Below are 21181 nucleotides of genomic sequence, written 5' to 3' on the forward strand. Positions count from 1 at the left end.
TTAAAAATCCTAGCACCTCAACTAGAGTTCGTTCTTGTTCTTGTTCTTCTTCTTCTACATTATTTTCAATCAATTTGTGCTCTTTCTCATGTTGGGTATAATAACGCAAGGATAATTATAATTATGCTGGATTGAGATAATGCACTGAGGAATAGGTGTGACAGTGATCTTAAATTATGGCTGACAATTTGACTTTCGATTAAATTGTGCTTTCAAAATTAGTGAAATGATTTAGTAATGTGGACGTTGATTAATTTATAACAATAATAGCAGCTGGCTGCATCGGTCAGAAACCATAGTAATTTTATTTTATCCTAATCAATTATGCAACTTGTTGATTTATGTGTTCCTTTCACATGGCTATGAGCCAGCTAAACTATTTATCATATTTTATTTTCCATTGACTTAATTTCCATTCAAATTGAGTCTATGAATTTGTTGTTCAGAATTACTTCCAACTCTGGAAGATCACACACGCCGGCGAAGATAAGGAAATGAGTTGAATCGGAAAAATCAAATCCACACCGGCAAAGATAAGAATATATAAGAACAAAAAAAAGGTACTATGTTCTTTTCTTTAAGTACTTTCAAATTCACATGTTTATGTTGTTTTGTAGTATAGATTTTTATAATCCTTGGCTTAATAAAATTTATGCAATCCACATTAAAGTTAAAAAGTTTCCAACTTCGAGCATAGAAATCTTAATTAGAATTAGAAGATAGTTTATATTCATTATTGTGTTAAATAATATTGGTCTGGATGATTAATTATGATGTTATGTGATATTTAGTACATTTATTAGGATTTATTTGAAATAGAAGTAAATGCTATTTGTGGATCTTCTGAATCTGGATCTGAATTGTACAGTATTATTTTGGATCCAAATCTGGGCCCTACTGGCCATGGGCTGAGTAGGGGGAGCTTGAGCACCTCAACAAAAAAAAATTAATGTTGAATACTAGTTTTGAATTTTTGTTCTTTTGTTGATTCTTTTAGAAAAGACTAGAATCCAAAATTGACCAACTACATTAGTCCGAAGATGCTTTTTGATCCTATATATTAATTGTGATAATTTATGGTCCATTTTTTAATAGTTGAAAAGATTAGTAACTTAATTGCATTTAAATTAAAAATTGAAAGGAGAAGAAAGTCCTTTTATATTTTTTTTCTTTAATATTTATGCTTTTTAAAAATTTAAGTATTTTTAACTTATACTATTAGTTAGAATGATATTCAACTCTCTAGTCAAAATGTGGTTGATAGTCAATTTTGTTAAGTAACCGTTAAATATAGATCAAAATATATTATTCTATCCATTCCAACAAAGATGAGATACTTTCCTTTTTAATTTGTCATAAATAAGATGATACATTTCTATTTTTGGAAACTTTCTCTCTTTATTAATACATCCAACCGTATTTTTTCCTCCAATTAAAATATTTAACTCCCTTTCACTCTCCATTGAATGCCCACACCTATCTTTTCTATCTCTATTTAAACACATTAACAAACAACTTCTAAAATCTCATGTGACTAATAAACATTTTTCGGGCAAATGTTGAGAATCAATTTTGAACTATGGGAGTTAGAAAATTTAAAAAATAGTCCTAAAGTTTAAAATAGTACTCCCTCTGTTTCATAGTAGTGGAGATATTTCTTTTCGACACAGAGATTAAGAAAATGATGCGTAATGTATTAAACAAAAAGATAGTAAAACAAGAGAGAGGAAAAAGTTGAGAGAATAAAGTAAGAGATAGGGAAAAAATAAGTGATAAGAAATGTGCCAAAATGATAAATAACTCCATTGCTATGGAACAAAGGGAATATTAAAAAAAAAAAAAAAAAAAAAGTGAAGCAAAGTTTGAGAATATGAGCCCCTCCATCCTAACTAAGTTGAGTCATATTCTATTTTGAAATGTCCCAACTAAGTTGCATCACTTGCTTTTTTTGCAAATACTCCCTCCGTCCCGCTTAAGATGACGTGTTTTCCTTTTTAGTTTGTCCCAACTAAGACGACACATTTCCTTTTTTGGTAACTTTCTCTCTCCAATTAATACACTCAACCACTTTTTCTCACTCCTATTAAAATATCCATCTTACTTTATCCCTCTACTTTAATACTTATACCCACCTTCTCTCTCTCCAATTAAACATTTTAACCAATAACTCCTAAAATCTCGTGTCGGCTAAGCAATGTGTCATCTTACCCGGGATGGAGGGAGTAATATTTAATCATTATTACTCCTACTTTATTTCATCTCCAATTTTAGTCTCTCTTATCTCTCGTACTTTAATCTTTATGAGTTCATCAATTATCTTGGGACGGAGGGAATATGATTGACTGTTTAAAAACTTTGATGGTCAAACAAGCTCATAATTTAATAGTTATTCACAACAAATTAACTAGTGGATTATTAGGTTGGTGTTTTAGATAAAATTAATTATCATTTCATTTATAATATAAAAGTGGTTATATTGAGGTATAGACACTATACTAAGAATCTACCATAATGCATATGCTAATCGTTAATTCGTTTTTTTTATAGATGCAAAATCTTACTCTCTCCATGCCTGAAAATTTGTCACCTATTTCCTTTTTCGTCCGTTCCTAAAAATTGTCACATTTCACTTTTACCATTTTTGATAATGGAACATACATTCCACTAACTCATTCTCCCTCACATTTTATTTTAAAACTAATGTATAAAAGTAGGACCCACATGCCGCCAACTTTTTCAACCCACTTTCTATTACATTTCTTAAAACCCGTGTCGGGTCAAATGGTGCCAAATTTTAAAGGACGGAGGGAGTAAGATTTTGTTACGCGCAGACTGCAGTTTTCCCAGAAACATGTCGGACTCGGAGGACATCATCTTAGGGACGATATCCTACCTGGAAAGTTTTCTGCAGTCTGAGGATACGACGCATTTCAGATACAATAAATTCTCGGAGGCCTCCATGACTTCTCGCAAGAGCCACGTTTCAGAGGTAATAAATGAGATGAGAATGGCGTTGGATATGTTGAGAGAGAGAGAAGCAGGAGAGAGCAGCAAGCTGAATTATTTCCTAGCTGACATTGCTGAGATGGCTCAAGTGACCACAGGCATCATACAATTGCATAAGCTCTCTTTCTATGAAGATTTGTATCATCTCCTAGAATCGATGAAGAAGGCAAGAAAGCGCATGATGAAATTCGGAGATGGCGAGGGGGTGAGTAGTTCACAAAGTGTTGGAGACGAAGGTGTCGTGGTGGGCTTGAAGAAAGACGTGGAACAGATTGTTAATAGAGTAATTTTTAATACAGCCGTTCTTGAAATGAGGCCGCGCCTCAGGGTTTCATGTATCAAAGGCATGATTGGTGCGGGAAAGACAACCTTTGCCCGACAAGTATACAACCATCCGGCCATCGTTGAAAAATTCAAGCTCCGTGCGTGGATAACCATTTCTAGTAGTGACACAAGTGCACATGAAGTACTTGTGGAACTAATACATAAGTTGGTGGAAGACGTTGAAGATCCATTGGCTTTGTATAAAATGGACCACTGGAGTCTCCATTCGATGCTTAAGGATAAGCTAGAAGGAATGCCATATTTCATAGTTCTCGACAACGTGCCAAAAGGAATGAGGTTGCAATCCATACTTGATGGTCTTCCATACGAAGGTATGTCTTATCTAAGAACTAATTCTGCATGCTTAAAATTATCAACATTTAGTAGAAATCAAATTAATTTGTTTTAACTCCTAGTACTTTACACCTCGGAACGTACCGTTATTATAATGGCAATTCATACTTGTACTTAATTGTAAATTGCCATACTTAAGAGCGATTCTTAACTTAAACAGGTTAATTCACGCCTATAAACCTATTCTTGATTGTAAAATAGTATAAGAAATCTAGCTTAGATCAAATATATGAGCAACACTTTTTTGGGACCAAGTCAAAAACACATAATGAAACAAAAATATTATCACCTGTTAAGTACTACAATTAGTTATGTATCCTTCTAGGTCTCCCTTTTTTGCATCAAGTTCTTAACATGTTATATAAACAGACTGCTATGGATGTAATTTGTTGATCACCTGTCGTTATGAGCCTCAAGAAGCAATATTTTATACTCATGAGATGAAAGCTTTGGATTCGGATATGAGCTGGCAATTGTTTTTGAAAACAATCGATAAATTTACAAGTGTTGAGAACAAATTCTCAAAGGAGTTGGAGAGGAAGGGGAAACAGATGTTGAAAAAATGTGGGGGTTTGCCGCTAGCTATAATAGATGTTGCAAGGCAGAAAGCAAAGCAAAGACTTTCAGGGATTGAATGGGAACAACTTCTTGATTCAATTGATTTGGGTGAATCACTCAAGTTATTTGAGCCGGTCTATCATAGCTTGGATGATCAACTTAAGGCATGTTTCTTGCATATGTCCTTTTTTAAGGAAAATGCAATAATAAGGGGACAAAAGTTGGAACACATTTGGGCTGCAATCGGATTAAACACAAAAAGATCTATACCATACATGGCCGATGAAGAGTGCATGCAGATGTCACGATCATGTATAGATGAATTACTTTGTGAATCCATTATTGAACCTGCGAATGATTCTGAATTTTATAGGTATCGCATGAATCCTCTACTCTACGAGCTATCTATAAAAAAAGCAGAGGAGGAAATCGGCTTTGAGATCCTAAGGAGCAATGGAAATAATCGGGCCTCTCAAAATCCTCGCCATCGTGTTATCCATTGTGGCAGAGACAAGTTTAATCACTCCACGAATCAAGAAAACAAACATCTTGTTTCTCTCATACTTCATGGAGGTGGTCGTTACTTGGATGATGCTAGTCAGTCCTATTGGAAGAGTTTTGAACTACTCAGTATACTCGACATGGAAGATTTTGGGGTGAAGACTTTATCAGAAACTATCGGCACAATGACTAGGTTACGGTATTTGGGATTGAGGAACAATTACATACAAGAGATCCCACACTCGTTGGAGGGCTTGGAAATGCTTGAGGTTTTCGACATAGCTCAAAACTTTTTAGTGGAGTTGCCAAATATTATCAATGAAATGGGTAGCCTTCGTTGTCTCTACATGTCTGATGTGATTTACCGAAAGCCTTTGAAGGTAGACGTGCTACAGAATCTTGGGGTCCTTGCCTACATCTCGATTTATGATTGGACATATGAGGTCTCGAGCTTGGAGAAGATGACTCGTCTCTTTAAATTGGGTATTGAGGAGGTTGATGAAAACTCGGATGCCAACAAGCTCTTTGCATCACTGGCTAAGTTTAAGAGGTTTAACCTCCTTAACTTGCGAGGATTTCGTTTCAGAAGCATGCCATGTTTGGACGAGATTGGGGTTCTACATGGACTCTATAAACTCCGGCTGGATGGACGTATATCTAGGCTACCAAGTGCCATTAATTTCCCTCGAACTCTTGGATACTTGGTTTTGGTGAATACTTGTCTTGACGAAGACCCAATGCTAGTATTACACAAACTTCCTGAATTAGAAGTCATCATAATGCGAAATGCATACAGCGGTCGACAAATGGTGATCAAAGGATTCGGCTTTGACAACCTCGGTGTCCTGCGCATCAATGAGTTTTGGAATTTGAGAGAACTTCAGATTGGAGAACTTGGAATGTTACATTTACAAGAACTAGAAATCAAGAACTGTCCACGCTTGGAGACCCTCCCGGAAAGGATTGGGTCGATGTATTATCTGAGGAAGTTAAAGATGGTAACAACTAAACACATTGCAACAAAGATCAGAAATTCGAGCTCGTTCTCTAATATACTGGAAGTGGATATTAGTCCATAATTTAATTTTGTAAGTTTATTCTTTCCCTTTATCCCCTTTTGTTATTGTGCTTTTGTAGTTAACTTTCTTTGTATCTTCTGTTGGAAATCAAAGAATATTCTGAAAATAAAGAAGATTGCACAAAATCAGGGAAAGATTGAAGGAAGATTTTAGCCGGTTAATTAGGAAGATTTTATTGAGAATATCTTACCGTGTATAGTTCTCCCTTGGTCTATATGATGTATCTTCTCATTGTGAATAATATATTGAACGATTATACATTTCTACATGGCATCCGAGCAGGTTAGGCTCAGAATATTATCATCATAGCCCCCAAATACCTTTCTCGACCTAAAACGGCGAGAGATCAGTCCAGCCAAAATGTCAGAAAACAAACTAGAAATCGAACCCGTTGTCGAAAAAATCAGATCAAGTAAGAGTGTTACCGTAGCCTTCAAATTGAATGGCTCAAACTATTCACTATGGGCACGATTGATGAAGGTGTCCATCGGCGGCCGAGGAGTCTACCGCCATATATCTGGAGTTCCACCTCCACCACAGCCGGAAGAAATCGGATATACCGATTGGGAGGAGATAGACTTAATAGTCTTCTCTTGGATTATTGACAACATGGAAACCAATCTCATAGCGGATTTCGCGCATCACCAAACGGCGAAATCACTGTGGGACACCCTCGCCGTAACTTTTGCAAGTTCGGCAGACTCATATATCATATACGACCTGCGAAACAAGGCAAGCCGAATTTTACAAGGAGACTCAACGTTGGAGGCCTACTGGAGCAAACTTCACGGACTATGGATTGACATCGATCGATGCCCACACAAGACAGTTAATTGCTGTGACAAAGGAGTAGCACAATACCGGGAAATCAAATCGGAACTACGATTATTCAAATTTCTCACCGGACTGAACGAGAAGTATGACTGGGTCCGACGCGAGATCCTCAAGGAGGATCCATATCCCTCAGCCGACGTAGCGTATGGATGGGTGAAACGGGAGGCGGCTCGACTCAAGATCATGTCGCCGGCGACCGATTCGACCTCCACTACCGTCGGTAATGACACATCATCGGGAATCGGACTCGGATTTGGAGCTAGAGAGTACCGCCCATCACAGCCGCAGAACAGGAATCAACCGCCGATGCCACGCCCCGCCGCCATCAACCGCCGGGGAAACAACAAGCCGGATAAATCCAAGCTCTGGTGCTCCCACTGTGGAATGCACAAACACACGAAGGAATCGTGCTTCCAACTGATAGGATATCCAGAGTGGTGGGAAGAGGAGAAAGCCGGGAAGGCGAAGGTCGCCGTCGGAGCAGAGGGTAGAGGAAGGAACCCGAGCGAAGGGAGCCGAGAGGCGACGGGATTCCAGGAGAGGAGGCCGGATACCGGAGGTCTCCCAACCGGCGGTGGCAGGCGAGGCGACAACGGCGGCGGTGGGGGGCAGACGGCAGAGGCGATGGTGGCGTCTCTCCGATTGAATGGCGGCGGCGAGGATGGAGGTAAAGGGTTAGGGATTGAAAATCCTAACCCTAATAAAAACCCTCTTTCAATTCAGTCCCAAATTTCTGAGTATTATGAAATTTTACCCCATCTGGATAATAATTATAGAATTCGCCCCCAGCCTAGAAATACTTGCAAAATCGACCCTATTATATGCAAAAATTCGTTTGCACCCCTGGAAAATTTATCATATGCTTTTGAGGCCCAGGATTGTGATATAGTTGATGATACGGGGTGGATTTTTGACTGTGGGGCCACCGATACCATGACATATGATAAAAATGATTTTTTAGAAATTCATAAGACCCCTAAATCACACATAAAGGCTGCCAATGGAGGGGTTATGCCAGTTGAAGGAGCAGGGACTATAGAGATTTTTCCTAATGTGCATATTCCCAATTGCCTTTATGTTCCTAGATTATCTCAGAAGTTGATGTCGATAAGTCATGTAACTAAGGATCTAAACTGTACTCTACTGATGCATCCAAACTTCTGTATGTTACAGGATATCCGGACGGGGAAGATTATTGGACGTGGCACTGAACGTCGTGGGCTCTACTTTGTGGATGAGATTGCTCGACAAGATGGTGCGGCGATGCTTGCTCACGGATCCACTAATCGAGATACTTGGCTCTGGCACCGACGGATGGGCCATACCTCTCCGGGTTATTTGAAATCCTTATTTCCTAAACTTTTTGTTCCTAGAGACTTCTTATGTGAAGCTTGTGTTTTGGCCAAGAGCCACCGAAACTCTTTTAAACCCAATGATACTCGTGTTGACACTGTTTTTTCCTTGGTTCATTCTGATGTGTGGGGCCCTGCACCTATAGGAACTAACTCTGGTTTTAAATACTTCGTGATATTTGTTGATGATTGCAGTAGAACAACTTGGGTATATTTCATGAAACATAAATCTGAAGTATGTGATAAATTCATATTGTTTTACAAAATGGTCCAAACCCAGTTTCAAACGTCTGTTAAAATCCTACGATCTGATAACGGGGGGGAATTTTTAAACAGTTCCATGACTAAGTTTTTTGGCGACAATGGGTTAGTTCACCAAACATCGTGTTCCCACACACCAGAACAAAACGGAGTAGCAGAATGAAAAAACCGAATCATCCTTGAAATGACCCGAGCCCTCCTACTTGACTCAAAAGTCCCATCATCTTTTTGGCCTGAAGCCATAGCCACCTCAGTTTATCTCCTTAACAGACTTCCCACTAAAATCCTAAACCGGAAAACCCCGCTAGATCACCTTTCCACCTTAACCAAAATTCCCTCGGCCTTATCCTTACCACCTAAAATCTTTGGTTGCTCTGTCTATGTACATGTCCCAAAGCATGAAAGAAATAAGTTTTCCCCGTGTGCAATTAAGTGCGTTTTTGTAGGGTATGGGATCAACCAAAAGGGCTATAGATGTTATGACCCTAAGAACAAACGGGTTATCACCACCATGAACTGCAACTTTCTTGAGACAGAATTCTTTTACCACCTCGGGACTCAGGGGGAGAGTGAGAAACAGGGGGAGACCCAAGAGAGTGACTCCCTTCGGTGGTATGTGCCAAGTAACTTTGATTCGGAACCAACAGAGCAGGCTGGCACTATTCATGAGCCGATCCCGTCTACAGAGTCGATCCCAGCAACGCTTCCGCCGCGTTCCTCTGATCCAACCGTAACGGAATCCGAGGTAATATCTAGTCCAAATCCTGAAAGTTCAGATGTTATTTCTGACCCCCTCGGTACAGAAGAAGAGGAAGAAGATACTACCATCGATCAGGATACAGGACAGTATGTGCGTCCCCCACGAAGTACGAGAGGAGTCCCCCCCAAGAGATACTCCCCAGAAAGAATAGGGAGGAAAAGCAGATATTCAGTGACGAATTTTGTTGAGGCTAATATGTCAAAAATGGCGAAGGCATTCCATACAGCATTATGTGAAGAAGAGATACCAAGGACCTTTGAAGAAGCCATCAAAATTAAACACTGGAGGGAAGCAATGTTAGTCGAAATGAGAGCACTGAAACGAAACGGCACTTGGGAGGTCAGCCCGTTGCCCGACGGGAAACATACAGTAGGCTGCAGATGGGTCTTTACGATTAAAAGAAGACCAGATGGGAGCATTGAGCGATACAAAGCTCGGTTGGTGGCAAAAGGGTATACACAGACTCATGGGGTGGATTATTCAGAGACGTTCTCTCCTGTCGCAAAAATGAACACTGTGAGAGTTCTTCTCTCCATTGCGGCAAACAAAGATTGGCCGCTCCATCAGTATGATGTCACAAATGCATTCCTCCATGGAGAATTGAAGGATCCTATATATATGGAGGCGCCACCGGGCTTCACAGAAGAATTCGGACAGGGCAAGGTGTGCAAGTTGAAGAAAACTTTATATGGGCTGAAGCAATCTCCGAGAGCCTGGTTCGGAAGATTCACGGAGGTAATGAAAAGATATGGCTATCGGCAAAGTAACTCCGACCACACTCTCTTCATTAAACAGAAGGGAGAAAAGATAACTTGCTTGATAATTTATGTAGATGACATGATAATCACCGGGAATGATACGGAGGAGATAAGGGATCTCAAAGGGCGTCTGGCTGCAGAGTTTGAGATGAAGAATCTAGGGGATCTCAAATATTTTCTCGGAATCGAAGTGCTCAGATCCGGGAAAGGAATCTTCATTAGTCAACGAAAGTATGTTCTCGACCTCTTGACAGAGATTGGAATGCTCGATTGTAAACCCGCAGATACTCCAATGGTTCAGAATCACGGCCTTCAAATAATCAAAGGGGCAGCCTCAACTGATCGGGGGAGGTACCAAAGACTTGTTGGAAAACTCATCTATCTATCCCACACCCGGCCTGATATTGCATATGCAGTTGGAGTGCTTAGTCAGTTTATGCACAGCCCGCAAGACGAACACTGGGAGGCAGCGCTTAGAGTGGTGCGCTACTTGAAGGGGACCGCCGGACACGGAGTATTGTTTAGAAAAAATGGGCATCTTGACATTCACGGATACACAGATGCAGACTGGGCAGGGAACCCGGTAGATAGGCGCTCTACAGGAGGTTACTTCACCTTTGTGGGGGGAAATTTGGTTACTTGGAGGAGCAAGAAACAGAAGGTAGTGGCTCTCTCAAGTGCAGAGACCGAATTCAGAGGCATCAAGAGTGGAATAACTGAAATTCTATGGCTTAGGAGAGTGATGAAGGAGCTAAACTTGGAATCACAAAGCAGTTGCAAGTTACTTTGTGATAATAAGGCAGCGATTAGTATCTCAGAGAATCCGGTGCAACATGACCGAACCAAACACGTTGAGATTGATCGGCATTTCATAAAAGAGAACCTTGAAGAGAAGATAGTTGAAATTCCATATGTGAAGTCTGAAGATCAACTAGCAGACATTTTGACCAAAGCCGTATCTGCAAAGAATTTTCAAGAAGTCTTGGGCAAGTTAAGCTTTGGGAATCCTGTCACTTAACTTGAGGGGGAGTGTTGGAAATCAAAGAATATTCTGAAAATAAAGAAGATTGCACAAAATCAGGGAAAGATTGAAGGAAGATTTTAGCCGGTTAATTAGGAAGATTTTATTGAGAATATCTTACCGTGTATAGTTCTCCCTTGGTCTATATATGATGTATCTTCTCATTGTGAATAATATATTGAACGATTATACATTTCTACATCTTCACCTAACAAACTATGATATAGCTGCAGAAAGACGAGGCAGTGTCAAGCTAAGCATCAGAGCCGACGAGCAGCAAACCAACGAACCTGACGCCGATCACTTCCCGCGAGCCACAAGGACTTTAGTTTGTGTTTTTAATAATTTCCATGTTGTCTTATTTTCGAACTCCTTCTGGATTACATTTATTTAAATCTTCTCGGGTTTTCTTCTTGATTCTTTCCCGAGTGGTACGTGCCGAATCAAGCAGGGACTCTATAATAATAGAGTCTCTTAGGCGTCAAAAAACATTGAGAAATAAAATATTTATTATCTCATTCACAGTTCTTAAATCGTAGCACCTCAACTAGGGTTCGTTCTTCTTCTCCATTATTTTCGATCATTTTTTGCTCTATCTCATTATGGGTATATCTCCACTATTATATTTTTTTTATTTCTCTTTTACTTACCAATTGTGGATTAAAATACGTATCTTTTTAAAAATTTCTATTTTTTAAAGGTGGGGGAGTATAATGAAATATAGTTTGATTTAGTTATGGCTCACATTTCATCGAACAAATGCAAATCACTTTATCTATTTATCCTTTTGTTGAGATCACGAAATAATTCTGCGATTTTTATCTCATGGAAAGAGTTAGTCATAGCAATGTAAGCAAAACAATTAGCTGGAGCAGGTGTGGTAGTCATTTTATATTATGGCCAATTATTTGACTTTCGATTAAATATTGACGTTTGCATCTAATAGGAAACAATGGATTAATTTATAATAACAATAATAATATTAGCTGGCTGGATTGGCCAAATAATTTTTTTTATTTATTTTATCCTAATTAATTATGTTACTTGTTGGAGTTGACCATAATAGTTTATGAATTGAAAACTGCTTTTGAGTTCTGAAAGGGGAAAAACAATGACTTTAAATAAATTAATTTTTATGCTTATTCATCCTGATTGGTTTCTAATTATATTATATTAATTTTAAAATAAATATTAATTAGCTGATTCTACAAAAATGCGGTCTCGTTGATTACAGACAGATTTGCCGTCGGTAATTACATATAAGTTAGTAGTACTTTTTTTCTGTTACTTTTTAATTTTATGAGATAGTCTAATTTTTGTTTATCAACGAGCATTTCCGGTAGGTTTTCGTCTGTACATTTATCGACAAAAAAAAACGACCATTAAATTATTTAACGACTACTCGACTAGTGATTTGCAGACAGTTGTTTTCGTCGATACATTGTTTACGAACAAAAAAATAGGTATTACTGGCGGAATATTTCATCGGTAAAGGTGCTTTTTTTTTGTCATGAAATATAATAAAATGAATAAATTTAATCTTGTTTAATTATTGTATAAATGTAAGTAGCCAAGATCACCTCGTAAATAATAGTTATCCAATTAGTGCAAGTAGGAATTATTGTATAAATGTAAGTAGCAACAACTTGCTGACTTTCAGATGGCTAATATTATTGCAATTGTCTTAATCCAGCTAACCTATTTATTATATTTTTTAATTTTTTCTATCTAATTTCCAACCAATTTGACCATATTAAATCTATGATTTTGTTGCTCAAAATCACTCTGAAAGATATCAAACTGTATACCATTCAAATCACAGTCGGCGGCGAAGATAAGGAAAAGAGTTGAATCGGAAAATCACTGCAGACCGGCGAACATAAGAAGATATAATTACAAAATGGTAATTTCTTTTATTTGAATAATTTCATGATTCATATGATTATGTTTGTTTTATATAGATTTTGAAATCCTTGGCTTCGTAAAATATATGCAATCCAAATTAAATGTAAAAAGTTTCCAATTAATCTAAATCTCTCAAGTTAGAGCTTCTACAGAAAGCTTGGGCGAAAGAAGTTGGGAAGATTTACTAACATCAATAGCATAGAAATCTCAATTAGAATGAAAAAGATTATTGAGATATTTTTTTATGGATGATAGAATTTATAGTGTTATTATGATTGATATGTGGATTTTAGTGAGATTTATTTTGAAGTACTATTTGGATCCGGATATTATAGGAACCACACATCTCAGCACCTCAACAAAAATATGGTTTAAAGACTAGTTTTAATTCTTTGTAATCTTGTGCTTTTTAGAGTTGACTACTATCATATCCATTTTTCTGTTTTAAAGATAACAAAAAATGGTCTAGAAAGATTATAGCCAGTTTTCATAATTTGTACAAAATTAATTTCAGAGTTAAATGCGGTCAACTTGAATGAATGTGTGGAAAAAATCATTGAAATGTGGGTATGCATACCAAAAGTGAAAAATAAGTAATTACTGAAATGTGGGTATGCACACCAAAATTGAAAAATAAGTAAATAATTCTTCAAATTGTGGACATTCTAAACTGACAAAATTATTGTTTATATCGTGGACAGAGTGAGTACTTTATTTTCTTTTATTTTATTTTCATCTCTACTTAATTCACAAAACAACAATACATTAAATCATGTGTCTAAAAGCAAATGTTTCATATTTAGTGAGACGGAGAGGATAGAATAGATATGATGTATCTTTAATTATTGTATCCTACTCTCTCCGCCAGCCAATAATGTCTCATTTTTACCGTCTCGAGTTTTAAAAACTTGCTTATTTTTCGGGACCTGCACCAGATCGGAAGTAAAATATTGATGTTTTCCGGAAGAAGTCGTTGGTTGACGGTCGACCCCACTCAACCCCACCTGAGTCTATCGTTGGTTATGTCGTGGTAAAGACACCTACCTTAATTCGTTTCATTATATCTACATACATCAAAATCTTACTACAATGTTGTCACGTGCAGTTTAGCCAGAAACATGTCGGAGGCCATCATCTTAGGTTCGATACACAAACTCGAATCCGTCCTGATTGAGCCGCTCAATATCAATTCCGATGTGGAGAAAATGCTGAAAGAGGTGGTAGATGAGCTGAGAACGACGCTGGATTTCTCGAGAGAGAACGAATCGGGGGAGAGGAAAAGGCTCAGTTATTTGCTAGCCGACTTTGCGGAGATCGCTCAGTATTCAGCAGACCTCACAATACACATTCATGACTACCGCATCCAAATTGACTTAACGGCTTTCCTAAGCCTTCTGCCGCAGATGAGACAACGTGTGGCGGAGTTTGGAGTAGAAGATGTGAATAATGTTGAAGAAGAAGAAGAAGAAGCGGAAGAAGAAGGAGGAGGAGGAGGAGAAAGTGTCGCGGTGGGGTTGGAGAAAGACGTCCAACTTATTAACAGGGCGATTCTTAACGAGAATCCGGAAACCTTGGTTTCGTGCATCAAAGGCATGATTGGTGTGGGAAAGACGACTCTTGCTAGAAAAGTGTACAACCATCCGGCCATCGTTGGGAAATTCAAGCACCCGAGGGCGTGGGTGAGCATGTCTCGTGACACGAGCATTCACGAGGTGCTTGTGGAGTTGGTGAAGCAGTTGGTGGGACTTGATGGGGATTTGTTGTTGCTCGAGGAAATGGACAACCGCAGTCTTCGACAGATGATTTGCCAAAACATGGAAGGAATGCCGTATTTAGTAGTTTTCGACAACATGCCAAAAGAAATGTATTTGTTTTGCATCTACATAGATCTTCCTCTAACAGGTACTCCTTCTGTCCCAAGTTACTTGAGTCAGTATTATATTTCGGGTTATCCTGAATTATTTGATTCATTATTGCACAGTAAGGCATGCTTGTCTTTATTTCTTTATCTTTGTTGAGGGTCAAACCATCCCACATTGGAGAATTAGAAAAGGTGCGAGCAATACCTTATATAGTTATATCACTCGATTAGTGTGAAGCCTTTTCAGGAACATCCTTAAAGGAAAACCGCGAGGCTTAATTTTGCCTAAAGCAGATAATATCATACTAATGTGAAGTTTGGGTGTGCACTGACGAAATTGATAAAGTATGAGGCATAAAAAGAAAAAAATAATGGAATATTGTTAATGGAGAATTAGTTCATCTCATTAGAAAAAAAAACTTACCCAAAATAACACTAGACTAATTTTGAAAATGAACCAAAATGATAAGTTAACTACTCCATCCGTCCCATTGAAGATGACTTACTTTCCTTTTTGATTTGTCCCAACCAAGATGACTCATTACTAAAAATGGAAACACATTTATCTCTGCTTTATTCTCTCTCTCTTACTTTACTCTTTCCACTTAACACACAAAATAAAGTTGCATAAAAACCTGTGTCGCTCAAGGAAAGGGTCATCTTCCTTGGAACGGAGGGAGTATTTTTTAGGGAAGGAGGGAGTATAAAAAATCAACTGAATATTATAAATACAAAAATAGCTCAGTAGCATTATGAGTCTCTCTTTATTTTTGTGTCAAGTTATTAACATGGTATATAATCAGGTCATGGATGTAGATTGTTGGTCACCTGTCGTTATGAGCCTGTAGAATTAATCTATTATACTCATGAGAAGCAAGCTTTGGATTCTGAAAAGAGCTGGCAATTGTTTTTGCAAACAATTAATAAATTTACAAGAGATGACAACAAATTCTCAAAGGAGTTGGAGAGGAAGGCGAGGGAGATTTTGAAAAAATGTGGGGGTTTGCCGCTAGCTATAATAGACGTTGCAAGGCAGAAAGCGAAGCAAAGACTTTCAGGGATTGAATGGGAAGAGCTTTTTGATTCAATTGATTTGAGTGAATCATTGAAGTTATTGGAACCAATGTATCATGAATTGGATGAACAACTCAAGGAATGTTTCTTGTATTTGTCCTTTTTTAAGGAAAATGCAATAATGAGAGAAGAAAAGTTGGATCATATTTGGACTATAACAGGAGCAAATCCGCAAAATTCTACGCAAGCTTTAGTCCGGGAATCCATTATCGAACATGTGCACGATTTCCGGCTCTACTCGGAAGCAATAAGGGGTCGCATCAATCCTTTACTGCACATGCTATCCATAAAGAAAGCCGAGGAGGAAATCGGCTTTGAGATCCTAAGGAGCAATGGAAATAATCGGCACTCTCAAAATCCTCGTCATCGTGTTATCCATGGTGACAGAGACAAGTTTAATCACTCCACGAATCAAGACAAAAATCTTGTTTCCCTCATCTTCCATGGAGGTGGTCGCTACTTGGATGATGCTAGCCCGTCTTACTGGGAGAGTTTTGAGCTACTCAGGTTACTCGACATGGAAGATTTTGGGGTGAAGAGATTAATTGAATCAATCAGCACATTGGCTGAGTTAAGGTATTTGGGATTGAGAAACAATTACATACAAGAGATCCCGCGCTCATTTGGAGGCTTGAAAAAGCTTGAGGTTTTCGATATAGCGCTAAACTTTATGGTGGAGGTGCCAGATACTCTCATTGGAATGGGTAGCCTTAGTCATCTTTACATGTCTGATGTGATTTACCGGAAGCCTTTGAAGGTAGACGCGCTACATAATCTTGAGACCCTAACCTTTATCTCGATTTATGATTGCACATATGAGGTCTCGGGCTTGGAGGAGATGACTCGTCTCCATAAATTGGGCATTGAAGAAGTTGATGAAAACTCGGTTGTAAGCAAGCTCTTTCCATCTCTATCTAAGTTGAAGAACTTTGAGCGTCTTACCTTGAGAGGGTTTCGTTTCAGAAGCATGGCATGTTTGGACGAGATTGGTGTTCTAGATAGTCTCCATAAACTCCGAGTGGATGGGCGCCTAGCTAGACTACCAAGGGCCCTTGAATCCCTTCGAAGTCTTTTTTACTTGGTTTTGGTAAATACTTGTCTTGACGAAGACCCCATGCCAGTATTACAAAAAATGCCCGAACTAAGAGGTCTCAAACTGCGGAACGCATACACTGGTCGACAAATGGTGATCGAGGAGCCCGGGTTTCCCCATCTCAGGATCCTGCTCATCAATGAGTTGTGGAATTTGAGAGATGTTACCGTTGGAAAAAGAGGAATGTGGCGTCTAGAAGAACTAGAAATCAAGAATTGTCCGCACCTCGAGACCCTCCCGGAAGAGATTGGGTCGATGGATGAGATGAGGAAGTTAAAGATGGTAACAACTAAAGGCATTGCAACAAAGATCAGAAATTCGAGCTTGATCTCCAATACTACTATTTTGGAAGTGGATATCAGACCATGACACTGTAAGTTGATGTATTTTGTTTATTGGCCATTTGGATGGCATACTTTTCTTCTTTCCTTTTTCCCCCTTTGTTATTGTATGTTTGCAATTAACTTTGTTTATAGTCTTCACCGACAAACTATGATACCTTTTTCCTCCTCTATTATTACTCCCCCGTCCCACAATAAGAGTCACATTTGGTTTCAAGAAATGTACAAAATAGTGGGTTAGAAAAGTTAGTAAAATATGAGGTCTATTTTTTTATATTGGTTTTATAACATAATGTGAGTAAAGTGAGTTTATGGAATGTAGGACCTACTTACCATTTACGATATAAATGAAATGAAATGTGACTCTTATTGTGGGACGGACTGAAACGACAAAATGTGACTCTTATTGTAGGACGGAGGTAGTATATGTTTGTAATTAACTTTGTTTATAGTCTTCACTAACAAACTATGATACGGGCGCACCTATTGAAACAACAGATGATTGATACGAGCCCAAACACGACGAGCAAGAGTCAACCGTCTCAAGCCCAGCCAAGCCCACAAGTGAAGCATCAGCCCAGCTCGAGCCTAGGAAGTGGGACGACCAGTAACCACGGCCAATGTGTTCACGGGCCTGTCTTTGGAGCAGTTTTTTGCTTAGTGTGGTGTACATGCACTAGGTGAGGTAAAACATAGTTTCTTTACTCATTTTTACACTTGTTACCTTTGATAAATATAGACTTTGGAGACGATATGAGTTTTAAAAAATAGTCGTAGCAAAAGAGGACTATTTTTAGCATGGATGGACATAGATCTAAATCTAATGTAGTTTCCATATAAGCAGAGAGCAAAAATGAATATTACACAGTGTATACAAGCTAGACATTATGTTTCCAAAGATCATGAAATAATAAAAGGGTAAAATGAAAAAGCAACCAAACCTAATTACTGTACAAGATCTTGAAAACGTGACTGCCCCAGATCTTACCAAATTTGGTATAATGCATAGAATGGAGATGCATCAAACGATATCGACTTCAACAGTCTACGTGTACTGTAAATGATATCGACTCCATCATCGTCCACATTCTCATCGTTGCCTTTGTACTGCAAATGACAACACGGACCATCAGCATCAGGAGCAGATAATCTTGCTGAATTGAGAGAAATAAATTAACTATCGAAACAAAAAATGGCTAAACATTCCAAAGTAGGGGATGTAACTATGAATCGATGCTAGTTTAAATACGCAAATAGTTTAAATAAATACCTGGAGGTGATGTGTCCCGAACTTCCACACGTGACCTCAGCCTACGTGAGGAAGAGTTCAGTTGGTCCTCATCATCACTCAAGGCATCATCTTCACTGCCTTCCCCGACATCTAAATCAAGGTTCTCAGCCAACTTCTGCAGCTGAGCCTCTGATCTACAAAGACACAAACTTATTGAATGAGAAACTAAGGCAATAAAAACAACCAAGCAAAATGCATACCTCTTTAGTTCGTCCTGTAATCGCAAGTGACGGTTATGTGCTTCAATGAACCTAGAGAAAAAGATAAATCCAAGAGTATTGAAAACTGAAATATCAGACTACAATTGACAAGAACCTTCAGAAAGTCGCTTAGTAGCGATACCTTTTCCCCTTTTCTTTCTCTTCAGAAAGTTGCATCTCAAGTTCATGAAGTTCAGAAGTTAACGAATCGGCTTCCTTATCCTTGTCCTCTAGGTACATCTGCAGCCGTTGCTTGTCATCCTCCAGCCGGCTAATTTCAGCGTATGCTTCTCTCAGCTGTAGAGAAAACAAAAAAACGATGAAGACGCCAATAATGGCATGACCAGAAGACGATACAAGTTCTTAATTGCAAGGCCACCATCTATCAGACCTGATCATCAATTTTCATTTTAGCTTTATCTTTGGTTTGATCACCACGGACATCCCAACGTGTTCTCTTCCGCACATTTCTGTCACTGCAATAAAAAGAAGTAAAAGGAGGCAGCAAATACTAGACCATTGTCCCAGCCGCGTAAATATAGGATAAAAGCATAAAAAAGTTTACTGAACCGACACCTTTTCTCAGGAGAGCTATCTCCTGCAAAACAGAATAACAAAAATTAAAAAACAAACTCAATTGAAGATTCAACAATGGTAAGATGTGTCTCGCACCATGAGACGTTTGTATTGCTTTGCCATGTCGTCTATCTGGTGAGCGGTTCCTGTGGATCCTTTCTTCCAATTCAACACTACCTCGATCTCCTGAAATATTGAGAAATGTCATAAAACATACTCCAAGCCAGTAATTGATAGTAAGTTAAGCTTACCATTCCCCAGAACAAAACGAGTAACATAACAACGATAAGTTTTAGTTCCTTCAAGTATAGAAATCCTCTGTCAAACCGTGATAACAATACATATCAATGGCCCGGATTCTTCACATGCCCGTGTGGAATTAATAACTGCATTCTTCCAAGAAAACTACAGATCCCTCCCGAGAATATACATACAGCGCAAAATACGCATTCGGCCCTCGACATTCATTCATATAGAACTCACATCAAGATAATATCACATTCTCCACAAACTGCAAATATTCCAAAGGCATCTTTCTGATCCCTCATACACAACAGCAGATTCAAGATGGACGAAGATTTTCAATTCCAACTGAGATCACAAAACATCAAGACAAGCATCAGAAGTAGCATGAAATCCCTAATTTATACCTAATTTCTTTCTACAGAAAAGAGGGAAAACTCAATAAATAGCACAATAACTCAAATTAGCTAAAAACAATCTGCAAACAATCGCAAAATAGATCGAATTTTACATCAAACAGAAAATTAAAGGTCATGAAATTGGAAAAAAAAAAAAAAAAAAAAAGAATCCTATAATAAAGAATCGATCAATTAGCGATGATAAATACCAATTAACGGGCGGCGGAGCTCGGCGGAGCCATGGGCGAATTTACAGGAGTTGAAAAAGCAGCGGCTCCTCTGGTAATATACACATAGCTTTGTCTTGTACGTATCCCTATCTGCCATCGTTTTCCTCTTCAATTGAATTCCCTCCGCCAATTAAAGTAGAAAATGACCGATGTTAGATCGCAGAATCGGGAGCTGAAGATGAAATGGCGACGGCGATTAACTGTAAATTCAAAACCGTTTTTTTCCCTCTTTGAAAGCTTTTGAAAAAATACTACTCCATTTTTTATAGGTGAAGAAACTAAAATAAAATAAAGTTATGCTATAAGAAAATAAATGTTTATTTTTATAGGTGAATGAATAACAAGATGGAATTAAATAGAGAATAAAGTAAAAAATAAATAAATATAATAATATTTATTTTATCTAACACTCAAAATTTAAAAAAAAAATGTGTTACTACTACTAGGCAAATTAAGCGCCAATTCCGTCGGAGATTCGTCGTTGCCGGAGAAAATGGACAACCGGAGTCTTCGACAGATGTTTCGCCAAACATGGAAGGAATGCCATATTTCATAGTTCTCGACAACATGCCAAAAGAAATGAATTTGGGATTGTCTAGGAAGATTTTCCACAAAGAACTCCCTCCGTTCCACTTAAAATGAAACATTTGGGAATCGGCACGGGATTTTATGTAGTGTTATTTTTCGAGTTAATGAAGATAGAGTAAAGTAAGATAGATGAAAAAGTAGAGATAGAATTGTTTCCAATTTAGGAAACGTTTCCTTTTTAATGGGACAATCAAAAAAGGAAAACGTTTCATTTTTAATGGGACAGGGGGATTATATTTCTTATCTTAGAAAGAAAACTTTACTTTTATAAGGTATGTTTGTCTTTATTCTTTATCTTACTAATTTTGCATGCTAAGTTGAGTGGTATTCTTTTTTTAATTGTCCCAACTATGTTGAGTCGTTCTTTTTTGGAAAAAAACAAAACATCTAATTATTCTTTCTTAATTTTTGTGCCAAATAAAAACGCCCCAATTTAGTTGGGACAGAAGGAGTAGTATATATCCATTGCAAAAACTAAACGCATTGCAACAAAGATCAGAAATTCGAGATTGGGATCTTAAGCTCAACACTAGCCTTTCTTGAAGCTGTTAGAAAATCACAAATTTTATGTGG

General features: G+C 38.1%; 4 protein-coding genes across 6 annotated transcripts; 3 read left to right on the forward strand and 1 right to left on the reverse strand.

The window, feature by feature from the left end:
• Positions 1-15: 15 nt before the first annotated feature.
• On the forward strand, positions 16-6209 carry LOC148929744 (putative disease resistance RPP13-like protein 3). Of its 2 annotated transcripts, XM_089069650.1 has the most exons (3): positions 16-560; positions 2832-3662; positions 4054-6209. In XM_089069650.1, the coding sequence occupies exons 2-3, from the start codon at positions 2852-2854 to the stop codon at positions 5820-5822; spliced, it is 2580 nt and encodes an 859-aa protein (XP_088925776.1). In that variant the 5' UTR covers positions 16-560; positions 2832-2851; the 3' UTR covers positions 5823-6209. The 2 variants fall into 2 exon arrangements, with proteins under 2 accessions (XP_088925776.1, XP_088925777.1); XM_089069651.1 differs by lacking the exon at positions 16-560 and having other exon boundaries at positions 2374-3662.
• Positions 6000-10920, forward strand: LOC148929745 (uncharacterized). Its single transcript, XM_089057009.1, has 3 exons — positions 6000-7772; positions 7830-7911; positions 8716-10920. The coding sequence occupies exons 1-3, from the start codon at positions 6183-6185 to the stop codon at positions 10803-10805; spliced, it is 3762 nt and encodes a 1253-aa protein (XP_088913135.1). The 5' UTR covers positions 6000-6182; the 3' UTR covers positions 10806-10920.
• Positions 10921-12552: 1632 nt separating this feature from the next.
• On the forward strand, positions 12553-17953 carry LOC125198110 (putative inactive disease susceptibility protein LOV1). 2 transcript variants are annotated; one of them, XM_089069616.1, is made up of 5 exons: positions 12553-12711; positions 13649-13743; positions 13819-14615; positions 15378-17114; positions 17581-17953. In XM_089069616.1, exons 1-4 carry the CDS (start codon positions 12709-12711, stop codon positions 17108-17110), a joined length of 2628 nt encoding a protein of 875 aa, XP_088925742.1. In that variant the 5' UTR covers positions 12553-12708; the 3' UTR covers positions 17111-17114; positions 17581-17953. The 2 variants fall into 2 exon arrangements, with proteins under 2 accessions (XP_088925742.1, XP_088925743.1); XM_089069617.1 differs by lacking the exon at positions 17581-17953 and having other exon boundaries at positions 15378-17243.
• Positions 17898-20278, reverse strand: LOC125191745 (zinc finger CCCH domain-containing protein 40-like). The gene is made up of 9 exons (XM_048089155.2): positions 20000-20278; positions 19401-19740; positions 19246-19335; positions 19150-19171; positions 18965-19049; positions 18716-18870; positions 18574-18624; positions 18353-18507; positions 17898-18189 (listed from the first exon to the last, which is right to left on the reverse strand). The coding sequence occupies exons 5-9, from the start codon at positions 18980-18982 to the stop codon at positions 18173-18175; spliced, it is 396 nt and encodes a 131-aa protein (XP_047945112.2). The 5' UTR covers positions 18983-19049; positions 19150-19171; positions 19246-19335; positions 19401-19740; positions 20000-20278; the 3' UTR covers positions 17898-18172.
• Positions 20279-21181: the final 903 nt, after the last annotated feature.

This window comes from Salvia hispanica, chromosome 4 (genome assembly GCF_029641045.1).
Source record: "Salvia hispanica isolate PSC_SH4W2 chromosome 4, Shi_PSC_v1, whole genome shotgun sequence".
Taxonomy (NCBI): Eukaryota; Viridiplantae; Streptophyta; class Magnoliopsida; order Lamiales; family Lamiaceae; genus Salvia; species Salvia hispanica.

Coding starts and splice junctions, on each gene's coding strand:
- LOC148929745 (XM_089057009.1), top strand. CDS start 6,183: ATGTCAGAAAACAAACTAGAAATCGAACCCGTTGTCGAAAAAATCAGA. Junction 7,773..7,829: donor AGTTGATGTCGATAAGTCAT/GTAACTAAGGAT, acceptor TGTATGTTACAG/GATATCCGGACGGGGAAGAT. Junction 7,912..8,715: donor TGAGATTGCTCGACAAGATG/GTGCGGCGATGC, acceptor GCGTTTTTGTAG/GGTATGGGATCAACCAAAAG.
- LOC125198110 (XM_089069616.1), top strand. Junction 13,744..13,818: donor CTATCGTTGGTTATGTCGTG/GTAAAGACACCT, acceptor TGTCACGTGCAG/TTTAGCCAGAAACATGTCGG. Junction 14,616..15,377: donor CATAGATCTTCCTCTAACAG/GTACTCCTTCTG, acceptor GTATATAATCAG/GTCATGGATGTAGATTGTTG.
- LOC148929744 (XM_089069650.1), top strand. CDS start 2,852: ATGTCGGACTCGGAGGACATCATCTTAGGGACGATATCCTACCTGGAA. Junction 3,663..4,053: donor TGATGGTCTTCCATACGAAG/GTATGTCTTATC, acceptor TTATATAAACAG/ACTGCTATGGATGTAATTTG.
- LOC125191745 (XM_048089155.2), bottom strand. Junction 18,625..18,715: donor GAGAAAGAAAAGGGGAAAAG/GTATCGCTACTA, acceptor CTTTTTCTCTAG/GTTCATTGAAGCACATAACC. Junction 18,508..18,573: donor TTACAGGACGAACTAAAGAG/GTATGCATTTTG, acceptor GTGTCTTTGTAG/ATCAGAGGCTCAGCTGCAGA.